This window comes from Microplitis mediator, chromosome 3 (genome assembly GCF_029852145.1).
Source record: "Microplitis mediator isolate UGA2020A chromosome 3, iyMicMedi2.1, whole genome shotgun sequence".
In the NCBI taxonomy this organism is placed as follows: domain Eukaryota; kingdom Metazoa; phylum Arthropoda; class Insecta; order Hymenoptera; family Braconidae; genus Microplitis; species Microplitis mediator.
Window position 1 is genome coordinate 11,785,550 of NC_079971.1, and position 25,122 is coordinate 11,810,671.

At 36.1% G+C, this 25,122-nt stretch overlaps 1 protein-coding gene and 1 long non-coding RNA gene across 10 annotated transcripts in view; both read left to right on the forward strand.

Annotated features, from left to right (window-relative positions):
- LOC130665417 (glutamate receptor ionotropic, NMDA 2B) overlaps positions 1 to 25,122 on the forward strand; it is a 1,452,633-nt gene that overhangs the window by 966,065 nt on the left and 461,446 nt on the right. For all 9 annotated transcript variants that reach the window (XR_008989544.1, XM_057465786.1, XM_057465780.1 and 6 more), the window contains one exon: positions 482 to 629. Coding sequence is in view for 8 of the 9 variants with exons in the window: in XM_057465786.1 (XP_057321769.1) it covers positions 482 to 629 (148 nt within the window). In the remaining variant the exon portion in view is untranslated. The remainder of the gene's footprint in view (positions 1 to 481; positions 630 to 25,122) is intronic.
- Positions 2,246 to 4,672, forward strand: LOC130665421 (uncharacterized). Its single transcript, XR_008989545.1, has 3 exons — positions 2,246 to 3,085; positions 3,747 to 3,856; positions 4,405 to 4,672. It is a non-coding gene; the product is annotated as an uncharacterized LOC130665421 (long non-coding RNA).

The window sequence follows — 25,122 nt, forward strand, 5'->3', positions numbered from 1 at the left end:
TGTAGTCAATATTACTGATTGTAGTCAGAGACAGTAACCATTGCTGTCATTAGAGTAATTTTTAAGATTTTCAAAGAAATTCTTTCATTTTGTATACTATACTGACCGTATTAGTGTTCGGCGTAGTAATGGATGATGGTTTTTTTTCTCCATGTAGAATACAGAATAACGAATAAAATGGGTCCTTATCAACGTGTCTACCTTGAATAGTTAACAAGTCATTAATTTTTTAATAAAAAAATTTACGACAAGAGCGTAAGATCACATAAACAAATAGCTGTAAGGCAAGGATAAATGAAAAGATTATGAATTTTTTTTCCAATTAAATCTTTAGCCATCCACTACTTGTAAGAATGTAGTATTTGGTCGTCAAATATCATATTGTGCATGGAAATGAAACCATGTGAATCTGCGTTATTTTATTGTTTCGTTGATAGGCAAATATTGAAGATGGGTTTATAATCGAATTAAATTGTTACAGAATTGATATCCAATCGGCGCACCGAAACGAAAGTTTTTATCAATGTTGCAGTGGATTTTGTATTGACTTACTGCAAAAATTCTCCGATGAAATAGGGTTCACTTATGAATTAGTCAGAGTCGAAGATGGAAAGTGGGGGACTCTTGAAGTAAGTAAAATTATATTTAGCGATCAACTAATAGTATGATATTTTCTCAAAGTACACATTGAAATTTGGTGGCAGTAAAGCTTAATGATAAGTAATTCTAATGAATAAGCGTTAAATGCTCGACTTTCTACGGAAATCCGCCTTCCATAGTATTACGCTTCAAAAATAACGAATTATTCGTAGGATTAACTGGATGGCTTAGGTATAGAATGCTTTCCAGTTGTCAACAAATACTCCTCGTTATGATTTACAGGGATTGTGTCCAGAATGTAGAGACAGTACTTCTGTCGAAAGTAGAGCACCCTGAAGTTGAATGAGAAACCTATTCTGACGTAAACAGTGCAATAAATAATATCAAGTTACATAAAGAATGAAAAAAAAAAAATCGGTCTGCCAGTTGACCCTGCGGGCCAGCCCCAAAACTTCCCGCTGTTTTCGAGCTCAAGAACCTCGAAAACATTATTATGAATACTTTTTCGAGCTCTTCGAGCTCGAAAATACGTGTGTATGCTGTTGTTTTCGAAAAAAAACGTTTTTCACCATTTTTTCTCCAACGATATCTCTCAAACGAATAAACCGAGTGAGACGGTTGAGGTGGCAATCGACGCGTTTTGTCAAGTTCTAAAGCTGATCCAATTTTAAATTCAATTTATCGAGTCGTTTTTTAGATATTTCAGAAAAAATAAAAAAAAATTTTTTTTTAATTCTTTCGACAACGGTTTCTCTCGTACGAATGAACCGATTTTGATGGTTGAGGCGGCATTCGACGCGGCTTATAAAGCTCTAGAGCCCAGTCTATTTTGGAACTAATCCATCCAGCACATTAAAAGTTATCCAAGAAAAACATTTTGGAAAAAACTTTATTTTTGGAATATCTCTGAACGAGCCCTACCTATCAAGCTCAATTTTCTCACGGCTTCAAGATATTGACTATCCGCGTCGAATGACACCTTAAAGTTCAAAATCGGTTTATCCGTTTAAAAGATACAGGTATGTACGTACGTACGTACATACATGCATACATACACTCGGACATCATCTTGAAATTAGTCAGAATAGCTTTCTAGGACCTCAAAACGTCGACATCTGATGGAAATTCGATTTTCGTAAATCGGACCGAAACCAATAACTTCCCGAATTTTTGAAAATTTACAATTTTCTTAGCGGGAAGTTAAAAAGTTAAATTTGGGTTTTTACCGATAAAAAATAAACAGATTAAAGGTTTCAATAATATCGAAGGACAAAAAATATTTGAATCAGCTCTTGTTTCAAATGTAGTTAAATCAGAAGATTTAAGTAAACAATCAATACTCGTATTTACACCATTGTTATTTGTCACGTAAAGATTTCAGTATAGAGAAATAAATTACTTATTGAGTATTAAATTTTAAAATTTAGATCGTTACGCAGGCATTTTCTCGATACGTCACCGTTCGAGGCAACTGTTTGCTTGCTACCAGCGCGCATGCGCAACACAGTGTAATTGCACGTGCTGTACATAATTTATATTTATTTATTTATATTTATTTATAATTAATTTATTGAAATATTGCTAATCCAAATTGTTTGATTTTCAGGATTTATCCATTATTTTAAGGACAATAGTGGGCATAATCTAACATAACAGTATGCCACCATAATTATTTAATGCATGAAATAAAACGTTAGCTAGGTGTTTGTGTGGTGGACGCATTTTTTACGGCTGAACGGAATTGACCGTCAAACGAGGGAAAATCAATATTTCCCCTTATATCACCGCCACTGATTTAATAAATAAAATCAATTTTTATTAAATTATTTGCCACTCCTAAAAACGTGATTTTTAGAGAATTAATTCCTAGATATAATTAGGAACACTTTGCAACGTCATTCGAGTTAAACAAACATATAGAAATATTTAATTAATTAATTAAATAAAGCCCAGGGTCAGAGTAATAGGGGGAGGATGGAGAAGCTTTCTGGGTGTATTTGTGTGCTGTGAGAAGAAAATTTCTCAGAGAGGTACGGATTATTGTACTGCCGTGCAAAGCACAGAGGTGGTAACTTGTAGTTTGGCCATTTTGAGATATTTACAGATGTAATGAAGTAAAATTTAAATATTTAAATTTAAATCTGATTGATTTACTGTGGTTGATCAATTACCCTGAGTTAACCCCGTAAGCGTAAACTATTTTATCAACGTCGCTGGGTGCGCTAATTTAAGGGACTCGTCCACCAGACTAACTTAGAAACTATGTAGGGGAGAAAATTTTCAATAATTGCCGATATCAGGCGAGCTGATTAGCTATAAGGGCAATACAGCAGTGAAGAAGACTGAACCGGACCAGCAATCCAAGTGAACACCTGAGACCGTGTACGTGATATAAAAAAAGATATAAAAACAATTTGGGGAGTTTTGAAAAGGAGAAGGAAATCGGTAGCGTCGGACTCGGACCTAATCAAGCACTTGATTAAAAGTAAGAAAAATTCTTGGCTAAAATCCAGAATTTATAACTAAGTAAATCACAATCGTAATCGTTGATTAATCTAATCGAGGGGCAGTGACCATTTCTTTATGGAACAAATTCTCTCATAATTCTTATACAGAATCATAAATTGCAACATGATTTTAGGATTAAAGACGATTCATGACGATTAGAAATTTTTACTTGTCATAAATCGTCTTTAATCGTAAAATAATATCACAATTTCTCATCCAGTATGAAGATTAAAAATGGTTCATGACGATTTGAAATTTTTAATCGTCAAAAATCGTTTTTAATCGTTAAATAATAAACAGTCTTTTGATGATTAGAGACGATTAAATGTGGAAAACCACGACGATTATGAGTAATAGAGACGCTTCATGACAATTGAATTTTTAATTGTTTTGAATCGTCAAAAATCGTATTTTCTAATCAGGGTAATTGTAAGTTTTAACTTAGTTGAATGACACTTTCCAGATATTTATTAAACTTAAGTTATAATGATTAAAAATTGTAAATGATACATCAGAAAGTTACTTCTTATGAGTTTTAAAAAAAATTAAAACCATTACTACAATAGAAATTTTAAAAAACTAACCAATTATACTTTTTCTAAAACTCCTAAATTAAAATAGCTATTTTCGATAAATAGGATCAAAACGAGGGTTTGCGGTATGCTTGTACTGGCGAAAAAAGTCTTGGGTTACCACGCATTCTGAACAAAAACGAGTAGATACATTTTTCTCGCAAGAGCATAGCAAGGTAATGTATTCTTTTTTTAACTTCTTCATGAAGTCACAATTAGGAGCTCCTTAGGATGGCATGGATAAGACATCAATTTTGTAAAATCTTAATGTATTCATATCTCTGACTTCATTCAGAAATCTGATGTATCGACTCTTACTTAATACATATACATGTGTATATGTTTTTTTTTACATTACAATTTTTGAAAATATTTTCCGCGCTATTAAAAAATCTTGTTTGTTTACTCTAACTTGAATTGATAAAATATCATGTTTATTGAATATTTACATGGAGTAACTAATAATAATAAATTAATATTTATAAAATTTAAAAAAACTTTGCATACATTAAATAAACGTGAAAATTTACAATGTTAATAACATTGAATTGTAAGATTTTTTCATCTCAACGAAGCTTTTCTTCATTATCATTGCATCGGAATTATTGTAACAATCGATATATACGTATCGCGATTTACCCATTTATTTTCATTTTTCTTTTAAGCAAGGTTTACCTAGCCATACCTCAAATCTTTACGTGGATATCTTTTTACCTTTTCGCAGGTACCTATGAAAGTGCATGCACGATAAGAAGAACAGACAAAGATCGACAGATAGGATAGTATACCTGTCTCTCTCTCTCTCTCTAACAAAAAAGCAGAGCCTATCCTCAAACCCAACTACGTCATCTAGCTGCATGCTCATCTTGCATCCACACTTACCTGCGTACATTTATTTACTATACAGTAACAAGAGAGTATGTATGTGTGTGTACGGACGTAGTACCCAAAAATATAGTTTGCTGCGACTCAGTGGGACACCTGCACGTGTGCACCGGACCTCTCATTAAATTTGAACGGTCATAAAAATTTTATGACTATCTCATTCCCATATTCCGAGTCATCTCTGACATTTCGAAAGCTATACCCAGATCTATGTACTTCTAATAGAACACTTACTCATCCCGTTGTTGTTTACAAAAACGATATCATCCAATTTCCATACATGGGCTTTTACAATCTTTAAAAAGCTATGCCTAACCCGGATCCATGTACTCACTCATCATGTTGTTGTCCAAAATGATGACCTGGACCGGAAGATTGCATCAGAAAAACATATGACTTTCCTATCAGAACTAGAGTATATGAACTGCCAAAAAACTAACGAATACAGTCAATCGCTTATCAGAAGTAACCTCTGGCGGTTTTCGCTCCGGAAATCTACAGATTCAGAAGTACAGATTAGTTCTAACTGCCCGTCCAATTAGTACCGTGAATCAGAGTTACAATTTTGACTTGCTGAACTTGCACAACTTGCTGAAATCATGGTCGATCCAACTCACCCAAATTAGGATCATCGGTATCGTGACGGTCTACAGCCTAGGAATCCAGACTCCTAGATCAAAATCCGAAGTTCAAAAAAATATCCGCGTTCGTATTTGACAGATAGGGGAGTGCATCCTCTCGGTATCCCAGTAGCTTCGAGTCCGTACAGAATAATTAATTTCGCTGAAATAAAATCACGAAGCCACAGTGCAGTGTCCCAGCACAATTAAAAATAAAAATAATAATTGTACGATTTCGCGATCACAAAATTCAAAGTGGTAAATTGTGAGAGAGTGTGATCAGCAAAATTGTAAACCGCCTCAAGCTGAGTGGTCAGTCTAATTGTATGTATTTAATTTTAATACACACATGTAGAAACAACATTATAATTTTATACGAAAATATACAGATTCTTTTCTTTTTTTTATTAAATCTTTTTCTCTCATTCATACCTCTTACTCCAACATTTAATAGTCGATGTCTGTAAAATTAGCTGACCCTTTTTACACCGGTGTTATTTTATTTTAACACTGCCCGATGTTAAATTGAATCCATTTTTAAGACTGCTTTTTTTGCAGTGTAGTACATATGCTCTGATTTATATCTTTTTGTTATGGATACCCAGCTTTCCTAGCGGCAGTTATATACTTTTCCTAAAAAACTCTTTTTTTTTGGAGAATGCATCAAGGTTTTCGGAAGCACTTAATTTTTACGCCACAAAAAAAAAAATAATTACTTTTATTAAATTGTTCAGTCACGAGCTTGATGAAGGGGAGGATAGGGTATTAAAATTATTTTTTTTTATTTATTTTTTTTATTTTTCTCTGAATGAACAATATGTCGATAATATTGTGTACAAATTTGAAATCAATCCGAGTGAAACTAACGGAGTTACAGCGTTTCAAATGACCAGCCGGTATACCTGATTTTTATACTCGCTCGACCTGCCCCTACATACCTCTAGTAGAAATCGGCTGCAATTTTCTTTGTTCTTCCGAATCCCTTTCTCCGGCTGTGTGTCTTTCAAAGGATGTAAACTGATAACTCAATATAAGTATAAAAATTCATATTCTTTTATTGATAGTTTATTTCAAATTTTCACGAATAAAAAACCTTAAATGGATTTTCCCGAAAACGTTATTTTTAAAGTCCGTGAAAATCATAACTCAAAATGTACTGAACCGAACCTTTTGAAAATTTAAACATTACTTCTTTACATAAATCAACCGGTAACGACGAAGAATTTTTTTTTGTTTTCCGTTTTTTTCTATTTTTTAATAACAAATTAACCGCGATTTTTTGAGCTAAAATCGCGTTTTTCACTTCCAAGTGCTGCAAAAAATCGAAAAAAAAAAAACTCTTCGTGGTTACCTCGAGAAATACATCAACTTTAAAATGCATATCAATTTTTTTTTTTCCGATGATCCGGTAACGAGTAATGATGTTCACCGCAAATCGACTTTTTTTCGAGGCGCCTTCGGAGATTCAACGTCACCGGCTTATTAATCAATACTTTTTGTTGAAAATTTTTTCTGATATTCTTTAAAAGTTGTACAATAATATGTGATTAAGTTTAATGAAATTATATTGCTCATCTCGCCGGGAAAAATTACAACAATATGCTTTTTTTTCGCCTTTAAAACCCTACCCCCCCCCTTAATTTCAAATCCTTCGTGCATTTTCGCTATTCCGGGAGTTGCCGGACTCGCTACTGACTTCAAGGTCAGAATAGTGCCGGGTCACTCGCTATATGGGCCCGACACTTGTAATTTATTGCTCATGACCGTGTAAAAACTGCATGAGAAGCCGCTACTAGCCGGCCAATAAGATAATTCGTATTATATTAGCCGGCCAATTGGAAAATTCGTCTCATAACGGCGTGCTCAGCTGCCAATAAGAAAAATCAGCTACTAACTGTTTCCTGTTGGCGCGCTTTTAAGCCAATGGGAAAATTCGCTAGGACAGCCATGCTGTCATCATCTCCTCCAAGCGGGAACGAAGGAAGACGCCATCGTTTCATTATTCTCTTCTACAACGTGCTCTTGTACTGAATACCTCGTGTGCTAAAACCGCTTTGATAATATTCTCTATACTCTTGTGAACTAATACAAAACCCTTGTGCTAATTTATTCTCAATATTTAGTCAGTAAATTAAGGCTGCTATTTATTGAGTATAAATAAATTGCCATTCGAGTGTAATTAATAAGTAAATTAATTTCCGTGAACGTAACCGCTACCGACCACGTGTCGACATTTTATACGTGATTCTTTTTCAGTATTGTCGCATTAGCACTTCCGTATATTTTATTGTTGAGTTCGCTATAAATAATTATTCCTAATAACAAGTATATGTAAAAAGTGTAAATAAATCTTTAATTTATTCTTTACTAATTCTGGTGTAATTTTTAATTGTTTAAAACCTCACGCCTTAACCAGATCCTCTGGTTTTATTCGCTCACTTTACATAAATGTTTTGCCAGAATTTGAAATTCTGGCAGTGCATCCGTTTTTTTTAAATTTGCAGAAATTGTTTGTGCACCTATTTGCTGTTTGCGCACTGTTACATTCTGGTTTATCTATTAATCAGACAGAATATTTTTAATTTTACCAGGTTGACGTCGTTACGGTGTCGATAGACCCCAGGTGCGTCAGCTGTTGACCTTCTTTTATTTTATGCTAAAAAAGTTTATTGACTTACCATGGTGGGGATTATGGGCCCCATAAGTCGGCCCAAATAATCCCTTGATACGTCCTCTGGGTGCAAACGAGACGAGCTTTGAAGACTCGGTTCCTTCGTAGAGGAAAGTAATCCCAATTGGTCGATCAACCACCAGAGCTCGAAGGCTCAACAACACACGAGCTTGGAAGCTCAACAACACACGAGCTCGCAAGCTCAACAACACATGAGCTCGAAAGCTCAACAAAAACTTCCTCCGACTTAATTCTCAGACGACCTTCGGTGAGGTCCGCGATAACACCTCGAATCCTGCGACCGAGCTGTACCGCACATCCTGACCTCCTGCGTCATCGGCCTCGAAGCATGAATTTCAGATTCGGAAAGGAAGCGTTCAGGCTGCCGGTATCGGCGCCCGGAACAGGTGAGAGTATTGGGCTGCCCGTAGCGGCGCCCAAAGTTTAAATAAAGAGTGCGTATTTGAATAAAATACGGATATATATTTTGCTTCAAGTCCGAGTGACAGGATCAAGCCAGCAGGTTTGTGTAGAGTTCTTAGCTCTACTAGATCTTGTGATCGACTAACTTGATTCTGTCGCTCCTTGGTATAATACATTATCAAAACTGTTAACGTTGCATCTCAGGTTTCCTATGAGAGAATCGTCGTGGCCCGGGTCTCATGCATCGTCATCTGTTTAGACTATCCGCGAGCCACGGCGACTCTCTTATCGCAAGAGATTTCCGTTACATTGCTGGCGGTGAATAAAAATAATATCGCCAACAAAGTAACGATTTATTAATTTATTAATTAATTATGATTATAAGAAGTGTCGAACCGTTTCTTCGCCCACTGTGGAGAATAAATAATTCGAGACTTCAAAAAAAAAATTTCTAAAAATTTTTATTTAAATTTAATTAGAGCCAGAACGTAACACGCACATAAAAAGCCCCTAATTTTGACTTAATTTAAATTCAATTTTATTGAGTTGGGTCGGCTAATTTTACAGACATTCTTAACCTTCAAGAAATCTGCTCCAGTCAATTTTTAGTCAATTATAATCATGTAAAAAAGTGTTTAGATTGGACTTGAAATTTTGTACTTGGAAGTCACTGTTCTTCGCTTTGCTGTAATATATTTTTATCGTATTTGGTGTAAAGTAAATAAACATTGCTGTTGAGAGAAATTGCATTAAATTGTTTTAGCAGACGTTCTATTTTAGAGATAAAATGATAATTATGTTTACAGGTGTGCAGAAACGCGATTTCGATGTTCTCAAAATCAACGAAGAAGAGGAGATTATTGATGATCCAACAAGACGCACTCCGCCAATAAAACGCGCTTGAGCCACCTCTGCTCAGGATAAACTTAATAAAGAAATTTCGCTGCTAGAAAAACTCCAACTCGCAATTCGTCGAAAAGACTCGGTCAATTCCGATAGAAGTGAACAGCGACAAATAACACAGCTTCGACACAAAATCGAATCATCGAAAAAAGAAGTGCATAAAAATCAACTGCATGCACTTCACGCCAAAAAACACAGAGATTCTTACAAATTGAAAATTGATGCGGTCTGCATTCAAAATCCTGAAGCAGCTGGTGTTCTAAAATTACGATCAGAACCGGGATCATCAGTGATTAGAAGAGAAGCAGCCTGAATTTTCTGAGGTCCTACGTAGATGCCGAACCCTTACCGATCTTTATTCTAGATTAGGAGAGCTTGAATATCAGATTCGAGGAGTGGCACTTACATCCGCTTACTACCTAGAAGATATAATCCATTGAAAAGAAAGAGATACGTTACCACCGTGCCAGTAAAACTAAGCCGTCCAGAAGCAGATCATCACAAAGTCCACCCTGATCAACAATTTTGCATCACCACTATTAGGACTATAGAAACTATCACTTCTATCTTGGGGCCTTCTGAAGTCGGCTTTATTTCTCAAGATGACAAAGCTCGGGTCCCTATTGGTTGAGAGTCACGAACAAGCAAGCACCACTTTTAATGCATGTAGAGTACCGCGTCTCCTTACCTGACCATGATTGGGTACTAACGGCAAAACAAATATTAATTCCCAGTGTTTATGCCGGTTGCTTCATCAAAGAAAACGCGACCGGTCGTCCAGAGAGTGTCGCGTATTCAGGGCCGACTTACAATTCTATTCGAAGTGGAAAACACTCATCTTCTACTGCATCGACTCACGCTGTAGATTTTTAGAAGCTTACAACTCTCGACATTTTCGGAGAAATTATGCACGCTGATAATGGTGGCTTGAAGCCTATTATGATGATTACTTGTAACGGTGCTCGAATGAGAATCTCCGCGACCCAAAATTTATAGCGCATGCGATAAAGCATTTTATCAAGTGCGATCGGGACGCAATATTTTTATTTACAAATGCACCTGGAAGGAGCGCTTTTAACCGAGTCGAAAGGAGAATGGCTCCTATTAGCAGAGAGTTGTCAGGCGTAATTCTACCGCATGATATATACGGAAGCCATCTCGATGATAGAGGAAGGTCAGTGGATTTAGCAGTCAAATAACAGAACTTCCGCAAAGCTGGAGAGGTTCTCGCTGAAATATGGAGAAGCGTGTTAATTGAGGGAAAAAATATATTCTCGCCGAGTATGTCGAATCGAATGCAAGCGCCAAATGTTTCGTCCCAGATATGCCATCATCTGAGTGGTTTAGTAAGCACGTCAGACAAAGCCAGTCTTTTCTGGTGTTTATCCAATTCCGACTTTTTTACACTAATAGGACTATACGGTCTGAAATTGGTAATGTTTTATAAAAGTCTGGTAGTGTTTTCATCGTTTAACAGAATTTTATGCAGATGCGATTACCTTTTCCGAATATTCTGAATTTTTGAATGTTTTTTTCCAATACAGATTGTTAAATGTGACGAAAGAATCTCCTTTCTCGCACTCGAGACTCTTTATGGCCCGAAGATCCCAAAACCAACAAAACTCGATGGCAAATCATTTGCTTCCTTCTTATTAAGACCATCTCTAAACATTGCACCTCATCATGGTCAATATAACGAAATCCCCTATGGTTTCTATTGTCCAAGCTCGTGTTCGGAAGCTAACCTTATTGAAGGATAAACGTGTGACAAATGCGGGCAATACTTTTATTCAAAAAAGGCTGTTTTATTTCATAGAAAAATACATAAAAAAACAAATCAAATCGATTAAATTTAGCAGGGAAGAAAACGACGAAGAAGGAGCCGAAGACGGAGACAAAGGGCAGGAAGAAGACAGAAATGAAAAAAAAAAGAAAAAAAATAGAGAGGAGCAAGATAAAGAGTCAAATGAAAGAGAATGCACGCCAGTCATTACCATTGAACAAAGTGCTCATACACCTTCGGCTGATGACTAAATTTTGATCGGAAAGAATTATTTTAATGTTTCAAATTTAGGTGTAAGTACAATTTCCAAACCCATGTTTGTTTTTATTAATTTGTTGAAAGGTACCAAAGTACAATTTATGTATTCATTAAAAATAATTTATATGTTCATTAAATGAGTATTTTTAATCATTCTTAATACATTTTTTCGAATGCTTCATAATTGAGTACGAGCATTATTATGTATAACAAACATTGCTTTCATTACCAACTTTCCCATGAAATATGACCGTCAGGATTTCCAAAAATATCAGCATTAAGTATTATTCCAAAAACAATATATACCCATTCGGTTAATTTGAACTCACTTGATACATGATGAAGAGGGGTGGGGTCAGCCTCAACATCACCTGAAATCACGTAGGGGGAAAGATGACTTCAAAAGAAGGCAGAACAGCTCGGTTAGCAGAAAGAACTTCGCAAGACATTGCTTACGAAAAAGAAGAAAGCCCAATGTATGGATCTGGAATTGCCGATTAATCTAAAGTGAGTATCAAATATTATTATCTGAGTTATTGTACTGGAATTGTTTCTCAAACTTCAAACGCGTTTTTCTCAAAACTACTTTTTTGAGGTGGTTGATATGATATCTCAAGTTCTACTTTACCAATTCCTTCTAAATTTGGTGAAATTCTTTTTTATATATCTCTCTATCGCTCCTGCCTTGGATTTTGAAAAATGTTAATTTGAAGTATTTTCATGAAATTCGAAAAGGTCAAAAGAAGGGGGTAAAAAAAGTTTTTTTTTATGTACTCGCCATTTTGTGAATTTTTTTTTTTTTTTTTTTTTTTTGGCAAAGGTCTATACGATAGCGACAGCTTTACTAATGAGGAATTTTCTTAATTTGTTTGTTTTAGATCACTACAAGGGCTGGAATTATGTCAACCAGGGAGCACCGTTTTTTTTCTTAGCCCCCACTTCACCAGCCTGTAATTCGAGGATTTTTTGATTTTTGTTTTTTTAAAATTTTTTTTATATTCCTTAAATATCAATAAAAATCATATAAAAACTTAGGTAGTAAAAATGTTTTTCATTTTTTTTTATCCTAGTTTGAAAAATGCCTTAAACTTAGGCTTCTAGACCAGAATACCCCCTTAATACTTTGAGGAACGTTCTACCAAAAAAACTTTATTGCATAGCTTGGGAACAATTTTTCGATATATATCACAGTTTAAGGACAACTCAATACTCGAAAAACCGTTCTTAAGCAATTGCTGTATCGCATATTTCGGGACGTTTCCCTCATGTATCGCATAGTTAAGGGAATATTCGATATCCTAAAGACTATTCTGACAAAATTGCTTTAAAGCATAGTTTGGAGATCTTCTCGATTTATTGCATTGCTCGGGTCAGCTTTATACTCTGAAGACCGTTCTTTAAAAAAAACTTCATCACATACACTTATTCAAAATATTAACGGAACCAAAATATTTTCCAAATTTTTTGGTGATTTTTGGAAAGCTGTATTTTCGTGAAGAATGGTTGAGTTGGAAAAATATGGAAAACAATCCAACGCTCAAAATGTTCATTTTGACGATTTTTCGGCAACATAATTTTGTCAACCACGGTTATGACGTTATCGTGAGAAATAGCTTAAAACAAAAATTTTTTGATTTTTTGGTTGTTTTTTGGGTCTTCGTGGCCAGAAAATTATTGTTCAATAAAACTAACTTATGACTTGTTTAGGAAATTTACTTAGCATCAATTTGCTTCTATCTCTTTCTTTGTACGAGAATCCGCTGATAGGATATCAGCCTTTGGATGAGAAAGGATTATTTTGTCTTTGATTATTGATATCTCAGAAACTAACGGTCTCAGAATAATTGTAAATATAGCTTTAGAAACTTCAATAAATAGCCCACATGTTTCATTTTTAGTTTTTAGAGAAAAAAAATTTCTTCCATTGTTACATACTGGAAAATCGAATTTTACGAAAAATAACCAGTCGGGTGGCGTTAGGGTGTCAATCGACCCCAGGTGCACCCGTTGCTGAGCTCTCTCTAATTTTGAGTTATTTTGTAGGGTTCGATAATTAAAACAAAACATTTTTATTATAAGAAGATGAATATATTTTGAAACGGGGTAGAATTTAATAATTATTAAATTCAAATTCGAATTCGACTCGCGCCAAATGTGAGAGCGACCTCCTCCTGCAACAACGGCCGATACAATCAACACCTACTCATCATTGGAGTCACTACCGTCGAGTTTCGATGTAGTCTGATTTTTTTAGAAGTTGGTAGACTTGTGGTCGAGGGGTCCGAGAGCCGGAGACGACGAGCTGCCGTTCTCTTTGCTAACGGCACGCAACGATAACGGACGCTTTTCCTGGACACCATTACTACTACTACTTACTGTCTATTAATTTGCAATAACCTACGCCATAAAATTAGCCAAGAGCTAATAAGCCCACGTAGTGGAAGCTTATCTTTTAAGTTTTTATATTGGAGTTTAGGAGGATAATTATTGGGGATTGGCCCTGGAGGTTGTCTGTTGAGGATTTGGAGCTTTCTCGGAGGATCTGGAGGTCTTGGATAGAGGCAGAGGATCGTTGGAGAAATGGAGAGGAGGTTGACGCGTCGGAGTAATTGTTGTGACATTAAACAAGTAGAATCAAATTGTGAAATAATAAATCAGTCGAGTCATTAAATAAATTTCAGTAGAGTCAGTATCATCAGCCATTCTCTTTAATTTTTCATATTCACATTATTTTGTAAAGCGACTTTGTGTTGCAATAAATGCTACAGGTTATAATTCAATTAATTAATTAATTAATTAACTAATTTTTCCTAATTAATTCGTTTATAAGTATAAGTTAATATAAGATCTCTTTCTCAATTTAATACTGTGTGGTCCAGTACGGGGTTATCCTCGTCCTGAGATTCCGCTGAGTACGGTCAGACAAAGTACGTGAAACACCTTTAAGTTTTATGTATGTCTGGGCCCTTGTTTTATCAAGACCACAACCAATTTGATAAAATAAGTCGGACCCATTACAATTTTAAAAACTTATAATTTGATTTGAGCCAGTTGGTCTCCGGGCGTACGTCCAGGGCCTAGGATGTTCATCGGCTGACTGGTTGCTCTTGATTTTCATCCAGAGTACAATGAAAAATAAAAATTAATTATTGCGACATCGCATCTCAGGTTACTCTGGCAAACACCATCGTGGCCCGAGTCTCATGCATCGTCATCAGTTTGGACTATTCGCGAGGCACGTCTATTCGTTTATCGCAAGAGATTTCCGTTACATTGTTCGCGGTGAAAAGAAATAATCTCACCAATAAAGTTACGGTTTATCAATTTATTTATGATTCAAAGAAGTGTCGAACCGTTTCTCGCCCACTGTGGCAAATAAATAATTTGAAACTTCAGAAAAAAAAAATTTCGAAAATTTTTATTTAAATGTAATTAAAGCCAGAACGTAACACCTGCAATCTTGAGTAACTTGCGGCGCTTTAATAAAATCGGCGCGACTTCTTTCATAAATAAAGTGGCTCGATATGAATCTCAATTAATTATTTGACTGACTCCTATATAAACTAAAAGTTAAAATCAATTTCGAATATTGTGAAACAGGTTCTTGGCTCAGAATTTCAACCTAAGCCAGAGATACAACGGTTACTTATACTTTCTTGAACTAATATTAAGGAAATGTAAGTTTCTTTATAGGACTGATTCGGTTCGGAGATCGACGACTGTATTAGTTGAATTATTAACGTTGACTGGCAAGTGATCTGTCTTGATGGTCTTCGAATTCTGAGATCAATAACTAATTACTGTTAGTCCTTGGATGCAACTCGTCTATATTAGGCCCATTTGGGAGCATTCTAGCTCTGGTAACCTTAATGTGAAGTTAGTCGTAGTTACAGTCGACTTTCCTACTGTTGCTGACAACCAGTGGAAATCGATGATCTACATCAGTATAGTCATCTTAATGTGTACAAATTTTATTTTTGCATACTTGAAACGTATAATAGCCATATCATCGTTGAAAGAACTCGAAATTTTTGCGGCGATCGGTTGCACAACAGACCCGAAGTATAACTTGTAACGTAATATTTCTTAAGACTCAATTAAACCCAATAATTACTCAAAACTTTTTACTCAACAAATTTACTCCAAAACTCAAAACTCAAATTACTCAAAATCGGGCTACGTTACATTTCACTCACCAATCACCCTTCTCATCTCCTCCAGATCCTGACGGGCGCCAGCCGACTTTTATTTCCCCGGTATCGGCAACCGGTCTAAACGTACACGTAAATTAAAACCTATAAACTATACCCTTTGGAGATGAGAGACATGACCAGTGGTAGCGGCATGTCCTGGTGCGCTCAGTATGCTAGGTTGTGGAGAGAGGGTCGCGGTTCTTTTCATGCGAAAGAAGCCCATTAATTAACTAATACAAACGACATAAAATAACAAAACAAAACTAAATAAAATACAATAAAGATAACGCGAGAGTGACGCGGAGGGCCCAAAAGACCCGCGGTCCAATACTCTCGGTACATCCTGCGAATAAATACCTGGATACAACATCGGGAACCTCTCGACGACGACGACGAATCACAAACTTAATACACTACTAGATAAAATATAAACAAAAAATAAATAAATAATGCGGTAATTTATGACAGTTAACACGAAAAACGGCTCCAAGAGCACCATACGCAGAGCCATAAGCTCCAAACGACAGCAGCCCGCGGTTGCGATCGAGGTCCACCATGGCGACTCTCCGACTCACCACCGCTTACCCTAAGACTCCAACTCGACTACTGGGTCGACTCGTCCACGAGCGACGCCAAGTCTCAACGTTTTTTCTCAACGGTAGCCACACAACTGTTTCACCATAATCTCCCACTCTAACTCGCTTACTCCACTCCATCTCTTTCAATCCCACATTCTCGCTTCTCCATCCATTCTTTCCTTCGCAAGCGTACAAGCCGTTGACTCACGGGCCTTCCCGTGATGTCACTCCCCGTGATATCCGAAGTTAGCGAATTGTTGGCTTCCTCGAGCATCGCAAACGAGGCCTGCCATCCCCCCAATAACCGTACACGTACCCCAGCTAACTTCGAGTACCGCCACGAAGGGGCGGCGACATCTCAGTCGTACCTCCGTGATCACCACCTCAACCCCGAGGGCTAAGCCTAGGCCACTATCCGCGACACAGCTAGACCTCCCCCGTTAAATCCACGCTCCATCACACAGACATTCCAAAAACATAACACATATCGTACACGTACTCTATCGCACACTTATCTGATCATACACATTTATACTCCATATCCTCAACTCATTTTCTACTACACTCAACTCAACACACATACTCACGTTATCTCTCTCTAGCACACAGACTCTCACGTACTCCAACCTTCAACTCCACCCCCTCGGCAATGTAACGTCACAAACTTCAACACAGGCGTCATATCATAATTTATGACCTTCTACTAAGACTATCCGTGAGTCGCACATCTCGTAAACGAAACTAAATCAATATGTAAAAGTAATTAGTAAATAGTAATTAGTAATTCAATAATGCGGATAGTAATTTTTTGTCGTTCACGGTCAAGAGAAACACCCAGTTCAAAATAATAAGCATCTACACAAGTTTGATCTGCTGCTAAGCTTCTTTTGTCTGGAAGAACCTTTAACTTCATTTTAAATTTTCCCTTCTTAAAGTTCATAATGCAAAAACCAAATCGTAAGCACTTTTTCGCCATCATAAGTTTTACCAGTACATCCTTGATTAACGATATAATTACAATGTAATATATTTTACCAAAGTTGAGCGCGCAGACATTGAGGGACCATCAAAATTTTTACAGAATTATTATTACAATTCAAATTATCTTGGGTAACCCACGATGGCAAACAATATTCCGAATTCAATAACTTAATCATATTTTTACAATCTGGCGAATAAGGCAGCCCATTTTCAACTGCCGAATCCCCAGTTTTAACGCGTTCAGTGTGAAAAATTTTCGGTCGTTTAGTATTATTAAAAATACAGCCATTGAAGATTCTCTGAAAAATTGAAAAAATTTTGTTGTTCCTTTAACGTATTGGACAGGTGTAGTTTAGTTAATACTCTAAAGACTGCTCTTTAAAAAAAGACTATCGCATATTTTGGGGGCATTTATTCAATATATCGCATAGTTTGAGGACAGCGTAATAGTCTGAAGACCGACCTAAAAATAAAACTTTATCGCATAGTTTAGGGACACTCACTTCATGTATCCCATAGTTTGGGGACCACTTAATACTCTGAAGACCGTTCTGAAGGAAGAGGCTTCAACGCACAGTTTGGGGACATTTTTTCGATTCATCACATTTTTTGAGGACAATTCAATATTCTGATGACTGCTATGGAATAATGGCTTTAAAGCAAAGTTTGGAGACGCTTCTCCGATATATCGCATAGTTTAAGGACATTTTCTTAATATATTGCATGGTTTAGGAACAATTCAATATTCTGAAAACCGTTATAAAAAAATTGCTTATAGCATAGTTTGAGGATCTTCCCGAATTATTGCAAAATAACTTTTCCGGCCACGATTAGAGCGTAATTATAAGAAATCGCTTGCGACAAAAATTTTCTAAATTTTTGGGTTTTCTTTTTTGGGTCTACCGGGGCAGGATGTTTTTTTCAATAAAACCAACTAACAAATAACTCGTTTAAGAAATTAATACAGCTTTCATTTTCTTTTTTAACTTCCCGCTAAGGAAATCGACGATTTTCGAAAAATTGGGAAGTTATTGTTTTCACCCCGAATTTCAAAAGTCGAGTTTTCATCAGATGTCGACGTTTTGAGGTCCTAGGAAGCTATTCTGACTATTTTCAGAATGATGACCGAGTGTGTATGTGTGTATGTGAGTGTGTGTGTGTGTGTGTGTGTGTGTGTGTGTGTGTGTGTGTGTGTGTGTGTGTGTGTGTGTGTGTGTGTGTGTGTGTGTGTGTGTGTGCGTGCGTGTGTGTGTGGTGTGTATGTGTGTGTGTGTGTGTGTGTGTGTGTGTGTGTGTATAAACTCTTTGTAACTTTTTAACTAATGAATCGATTTGAATAGTTGCGGTGGCAATCGGAAGAGCTTGTTGGCCCCCAACTTTGCTGAAAATTTCAGATCAGTTGATCGAGCAGACTCGAAAATATTGGCGAATTACGAAAAAAAAAAATTTTTTTTTAGTTTTTTAGTGATTTCTCAGAAACGACTTGAACGATCGACTCCAAAATTTGATCAGCTCTAGGACTTTATAAGCTGCGTTGAATGTCACCTCAACCATCTAAATCGGTTAATTTTTTCGAGAGATATCGTTGGCGAAAGAAATGATAAAAAACGTTTTTTTTCGATTATGTTTGAAGTGACTCATCTGATCAATTTCAAAATTTAATCAGCTCTAGAATTCAAGAAAACGCGCTGATTGCCACCTCAAACGTCAAACTCGGTTGATTAGTTCTAAAGAAATCGGCGCTGAAAAGTTAAAAAAATAACATTTTATGTTATTTTTTCCCGATAAATCAAAATATAATGTGCTAAAATGTGTCTGAAATAATGCCAACTCTTTCTCTTTATAGTCTCTTTCAATCATCAGATAATGTCATACAACTTGTTCTTTAGTTTTAAACATATTGTCAGCAAAAAATTGAAACAACCCAGTCTTTGATATTTTTCTCGGATATTCCATATACTATTGCTCTGACCTAAGTCAAAACTCATTCAAATCTTGATTTTGATCACTGACATTGATTTCTGCCTCAATACATGTACTTCAGAGAACATAATCGAAAATTAAAATTTAAAAGCCGCTTCTTCATCAAAGATTTTTGATTCTTAACTTTTAAACTCTAGCATAAAACGTTACTTGTTAGATCTTGAAAAGCTCATCAAAAAATGATTGGACGTAATAGCATTTTCGAGTATCTCATGAACGGTATACTTCAGCAATATAAGTGTAATGAGCAATTTTGTAAACGACAAAATCTCCTAAAAAATCGCACGCATGCATATTTTTTGTTAAATGAGCCGTTTTTTCACTACTAACAAAAGTATATGAAGAAAGTGAAAAATTTACTTTAGGAGCTGATACAATCGACATCGATCGAGTTAGAGCAAGATCGTTTTATACACTTTCGAAAAGCAACAAATACTTTACAAATGAACACTGGTTCCGAAACGATAGCTTAAGATCGGGCTAAGTTATAGTAATTTAAAAAAAAAAATTATTCGATTTCGATGCTTTTTAAATGAGAAAAACTCGATGCTCGAGAGAAAATACTTAAAATTGAAATTAGGAGCCGAAATTTTCAGGGAATTATATTGTTAACATAAACAACAAAATTTTCTTGTGACAGCTAAAAAAATAATGTTCGTTTCAAACGACGCACCCTACTGTGTACCCAAATAACGAAACGAAAAAATTTAGAAAATTTTTGTCTCAAGCTATTTCTTATGATTACGCCATGACCGTGTTCGAAAGAATAATTTTGCCAAAAGATCGTGAAACTGAAAATTTTTAAGCTCCAAATTTCTTTTTTAGTTATATCGATACGACCATATTTCACTAAAACACAGCCTTCCAAAAGTCACTATAAAATTAGAAAAATTTTTTTGTCCCTTTAACTTCTTGGATGTTTGTATGAGATAAGTTTTTTTTTTAAACCGGTCTTCAGGCTATCAAGCTGTCCCCAAACTATGCAATATATGAAGAAAATGTCCCCAAACTATACGATATATCGAGTAAATATCCCCAAACTATGCGATAAGGTATTTTTTTTAGAACGGTCTTCAGACTATTAAGCTGTCCTCAGACTATGCGATATATCGAGAGAATGTCCTCAAACTATACGATATATCGAAGCAATGTCCCCAAAATATGTGACAAAGTCTCTTTTTTAAGAACGGTCTTTAGAGTATCAACTAAACTAAATCTGTCCAGAAAATTAAAGTAACAAAACAATTTTTTCATTATCCAAAGATTCTTCAGAGCCTGTATTTCCGTAATAAATGGTCGAATCGACAAAAATAAAAAAAACAATATGAATAAGTGTAGATAAACGGTTTAATGATTCAGTTCAAGAATAGACAGAGCTCTTATGGGTTCCTAGTTAGGATTATGCGATATTTCAGGATATTGAAATAATATTATATGATTAAGATAAGTACGATTATTCTCCTATTATATTCTATGACAAATGAAGATTTGATTTCACAAATAATATACAAGATTTATTTTACACCGTAAGATGGAGGAGGAAGTTTAAAGGCTCATCTATCATTAAGCTGTGAAATCAATTGGCAACATCGATTTTTCTGATAACATTTGCAGAGTAGCAGTCAATTGACTAAAAACTTACAAAAAGATATTTTTTTCGATGTTTCGAATCGTTATAAAGAAAAAAAAAAATGTTTTTTTTTTTTCTCAAAACTAAAAATGAAACTTGTGGGCGGCTTAGTGAAGTTTCTAAAGCTGCCTTTACAATTATTCTAAGACCGTGAGTTACTGAGATATCGATAATCAACGACAGAATACTCCTTTTTCATCTGAAGGCTGATATTCTATCAGCGAATTCTCGTACAATCGACGACATTAATTCGTCCCGGGTTGTGTTGCTCCCAGCTTGATAAACTTTTCTATTTCAGGACATCTCTTTCGAAACAACGCTAATAAAAATATTTAAATATAAGATACTTCTAGTGTAAAAGTAATCTTTTTTCTGAGGAATGCGTTCTAAATTTAATATCTAGAGGATAATCTCTTTAATAAAACAAGACCCAATTTAAATTTCTGTTATGTAAATGATCTGTCAAAGTAAACAAATGTATGACAAAAATGTGGAAAAATAAAATCTCAATCATGCCTAATTTCGTATTGTACTTGAGTCCATTGAAAATCTTTCGATTAAATAAAAATTCTGCTTTGGAACATCTCTATCGCAAAAAAATTATATCACAAAAAACTGTATCCATACGATCTTAATTCGCTCACCGAGAGGCGCTGCTTTTCAGCTCCGAAAAGTAAATTCATTTTAAAAAATCTGGGCGTCGGTTGATCCTGCGGGCCAGCCCCAAAACTACCTGCTGTTTTCGAGCTCAAGGAGCTTGAAAACATCACTGTGAATTTATTTTCGAGCTCTTCGACCTCGAAAATGCTATTACATGCAATCATTTTTTTATGAGCTTTTCAAGCTCTAACAAGTTATGTGTCATGCTAGAGTTTGAAAAGTTAAGAATCGAAAATCATTAATGAAGAAGCGGCTTTTAAATTTTTATTATCGATCATGTTCTCTGAAATGAATGTGTTGAGGCAGAAATCAATGTCAGTGATCAAAATCAAGATTTGAATGAGTTTTGACTTAGGTCAGAGCAATAATATATGGAATATCCGAGAAAAACATTACCCTTGAAAAGCTCATAAAAAAACAAGTTTTATTTTTGACCCGGGTAAAAACTGGGTTTTTCAATTTTTTGCTGACAATATGTTTAAAACTTAGGAACAAGTTGTATGACATTATCTGATGATCGGAAGAGACTATAAAGATAAAGAGTTGGTATGATTTCAGACACATTTTAGCACATTATATTTTGATTTATCTGGAAAAAATAACATAAAATGTTATTTTTTGAACTTTTCAGCGCCGATATCTTTCGAAATAATCAACCGATTTGGACGTTTGAGGTAGCAATCGGCGCGTTTTCTTGAATTCTAGAGCTGATTAAATTTTGAAATTAATTGAATAAGTCACTTCAAAGATAATAGAAAAAAATCGTTTTTTTAACATTTCTTTCGCCAACGATATCTCTCGAACAAATTAACCGATTGAGATGGTTGAGGTGGCATTCGACGCGGCTTATAAAGTTCTAGAGCTGATTAGATTCCGAAGTCCATCGTTCAAGTCGTTTCTGAGAAATCATTAAAAAACTAAAAAAAAAATTTTTTTTTTTTGTAATTCGCCAATATTTTCGAGTCTGCTTGATCAAATGATCTGAAATTTTCAGGAAAGTTGAGGGCCAACAAGCTCTTTCGATTGCCACCTCAACCATCCAAATCGATTTATTAGTTAAAAAGTTACAAAGAGTTTACACACACACACACACACACACACACACACACACACACACACACACACACACACACACACACACACACACACACACACACACACACACACACACACACATACACACACACACACACAAACATACATACACTCGGACATCATTCTAAAAATAGTCAGAATAGCTTCCTAGGACCTCAAAACGTCGACATCTGATGAAAACTCGACTTTCGAAAATCGGGGTGAAAACAATAACTTCCCAATTTTGCGAAAATTGTAGATTTTCTTAGCGGGAAGTTAAAAATCGGTCTGCCAGTTGACCGTGCGGGCCAGCCTCAAAACTTCCCGCTGTTTTCGAGCTCAGGAACCTCAAAAACATTACTGTAAATTTATTTTCGAGCTCTTCGAGCTCGAAAATACGTTTGTATGCTGTTCTTTTCGAAAAAAATGTTTTTCACCATTTTTTCTCCAACGATATCTCTTAAACGAATAAACTAATCGAGACGGTTAAGGTGGCAATCGACGCGTTTTATCAAGTTCTAAAGCTGATCAAATTTTGAATTCGATTTATCGAGTCGTTTTTGAGATATTTCAGAAAATATAAAAAAAAATTTTTTTTTAATTCTTTCGACAGCGTTTTCTCTTGAACGAATGAACCGATTTTGATGGTTGAGGTGGCATTCGACGCGGCTTGTAAAGTTCTATAGCCCAGTCCATTTCGGAATCAATCCATCGAGTAAATTAAAAGTTATCTAATAAAAACATTTTTAAAAAAATTTTATTTTTGGAATATCTCTGAACGAGCTTTACCGATCAAGCTCAATTTTTTCACGGCTTCAAGATATTCACAATTCGCGTCGAATGACACCTTAAAGTTCAAAATCGGTTCATCCGTTCCAAAGATACAGGTATTTACATACGTACGTACGTACGGAATTGAGGAGGGCAATATTTTTCCTTTATGGACTTCCATTTCCGGTGACAGAGTGAGTGTGAGTGGTTTTTGTGGGTGGCAAAAATTTTTTGGGAATTAGGCGAAAATTGAGGAAAAAGAAATGTAAAAACAGTCGGTGGGACAGAGGGAATTTTTCAGATTAAATGGAAATATAAGAGTGCAAGGGGTCAATAGGATGTGAGGGTTTGTAGGGTGTTTTAGTGAGGGAAAAGAAAGTGAGGTTAGAGAGGTAAAGCTGAGAGAAGCGTGGGAAAGGGGGGACGGCAAGAGTGTAAAGCAGGAATTATCAGGTAGAGACATTGGGGTGGGTTAGGTGGAGAGTTAGTGAAGAAGATAAGGTAGAAAGGTAAGCGGTAAGAGTATCAAGTGTAGTGGGAGTGGGTAAAGTAGGGAGTAAGTAGAAGAGCTAAGTAGTGAGGGGTATGGGTGATGAAGGAAGTAGGAAAAGACCAGTTATAGAAAGAGTAAAGTTAAGTAGAAGGGGAAGTGAAGGGGAACTAGTAGAGGCAGTGCTTAGAGGAAAGAGACAAGAAAGGGAACAAGAGGGGGAAGTTAGACTTTCGAAGGAGTTAAAAAAGACGGAGGTTTTTAGAAGGAGTAGGATAGTCGTTAGGACGCCGGAAAAAGAAGAAAAGGATTTGAAAATGGAGGAGATGTTAAAAATGGTAGAAGGAATAATGAAGTCGGAGTGCGGGATGATTGGGGCGAGAGTAGAGGAGTTAGCATCGGAGGCTAGAAAGGAAAGAGAGGAAATGAGGAGGTGGTGGGAGGAGGAGAGGGTGGAAATGGGAAAAAGTATAGAGGAACTAGAAAAAAAGGTAGAAAGTTTAGAAAAGGATAGAAAGGAATGTAGGGACAGCGGTAAAGGGGCAAGAGATGAGGAGAACGAAAGTGGAGGAAGGAGGGGAAACGGGGTTAAGGAAAGAAGAGTCAGGGAGCTAGAAGTGAAAATGGACAAAAGGGAGAAAGAGACGAGAAGGAAAAATATTGTAATTAAAGGAGTTAAATTAGGAGAGGGGGAGGAATATGTGAAGGAGGTAGATAAAATATGGGAAAAATTGAGGGTAGTAGGAGGGAGGGTAAAAATGAGAAAAGTAGAAGGTGTAGATAGAGATGGAAGGGGAATAGTATGGGTAGAACTAGAAGGGATAGAGACAAAGAAAGAGGTTATGAAGGCGAAAAGAAAATGGAAGGGGGAGCGAGAAAGAATTGACGATGATTTAACGGTTGATTAACAAAAAGAGAGAATGCAAGGAAAGAGGGTGAAAGTAGGTTACATGAAGATGTGGATGAATGGGGAATTGAAGGTATGGGACGAAATGAATGAGATTTGGGTAGCGAGAGCGGGAAACCAATAAGGATAAGGGAAAGGAAGGTGGGGGAGGAAAGGGAGCTTGAAAGGGGGAGGAGAAGGGGGAAAAGTGTTTTACAAGGTTGGTTTCTGGAATGTGGCGGGATTGAAAAATAAGGATGAAGACTTCTGGATGGGGATCAAAGAGTGGGATGTAATAGTGATGATAGAATCATGGCTGTGTGAGAATGGGTGGAAAGGAGTGTCTGACATATAAAAAAGGATATCAATGGGAGATACAGGAGGCGGTGGGGAGTAAAGGAAGAGGTAGAGCGAAAGGAGGATTAATAATAGAGATAAAAGAGGGGATAGAATTAGGTAGAGCTGGAAAATTTGAGGAAAAAGGATGGATGGAAAGAGAGGTGCAATTAGGAATGGAATGGTGGTGGATACTAGGAGTGTATATTAATGGAGATCTAGACAGAAAGTTAGATTTGTTAACTAAGTGGGTGGAAGAAGTGGAGGTGAAAGTGATAATAGGAGGAGATTTTAATGCGAGGACGGAGGAAGAGGAG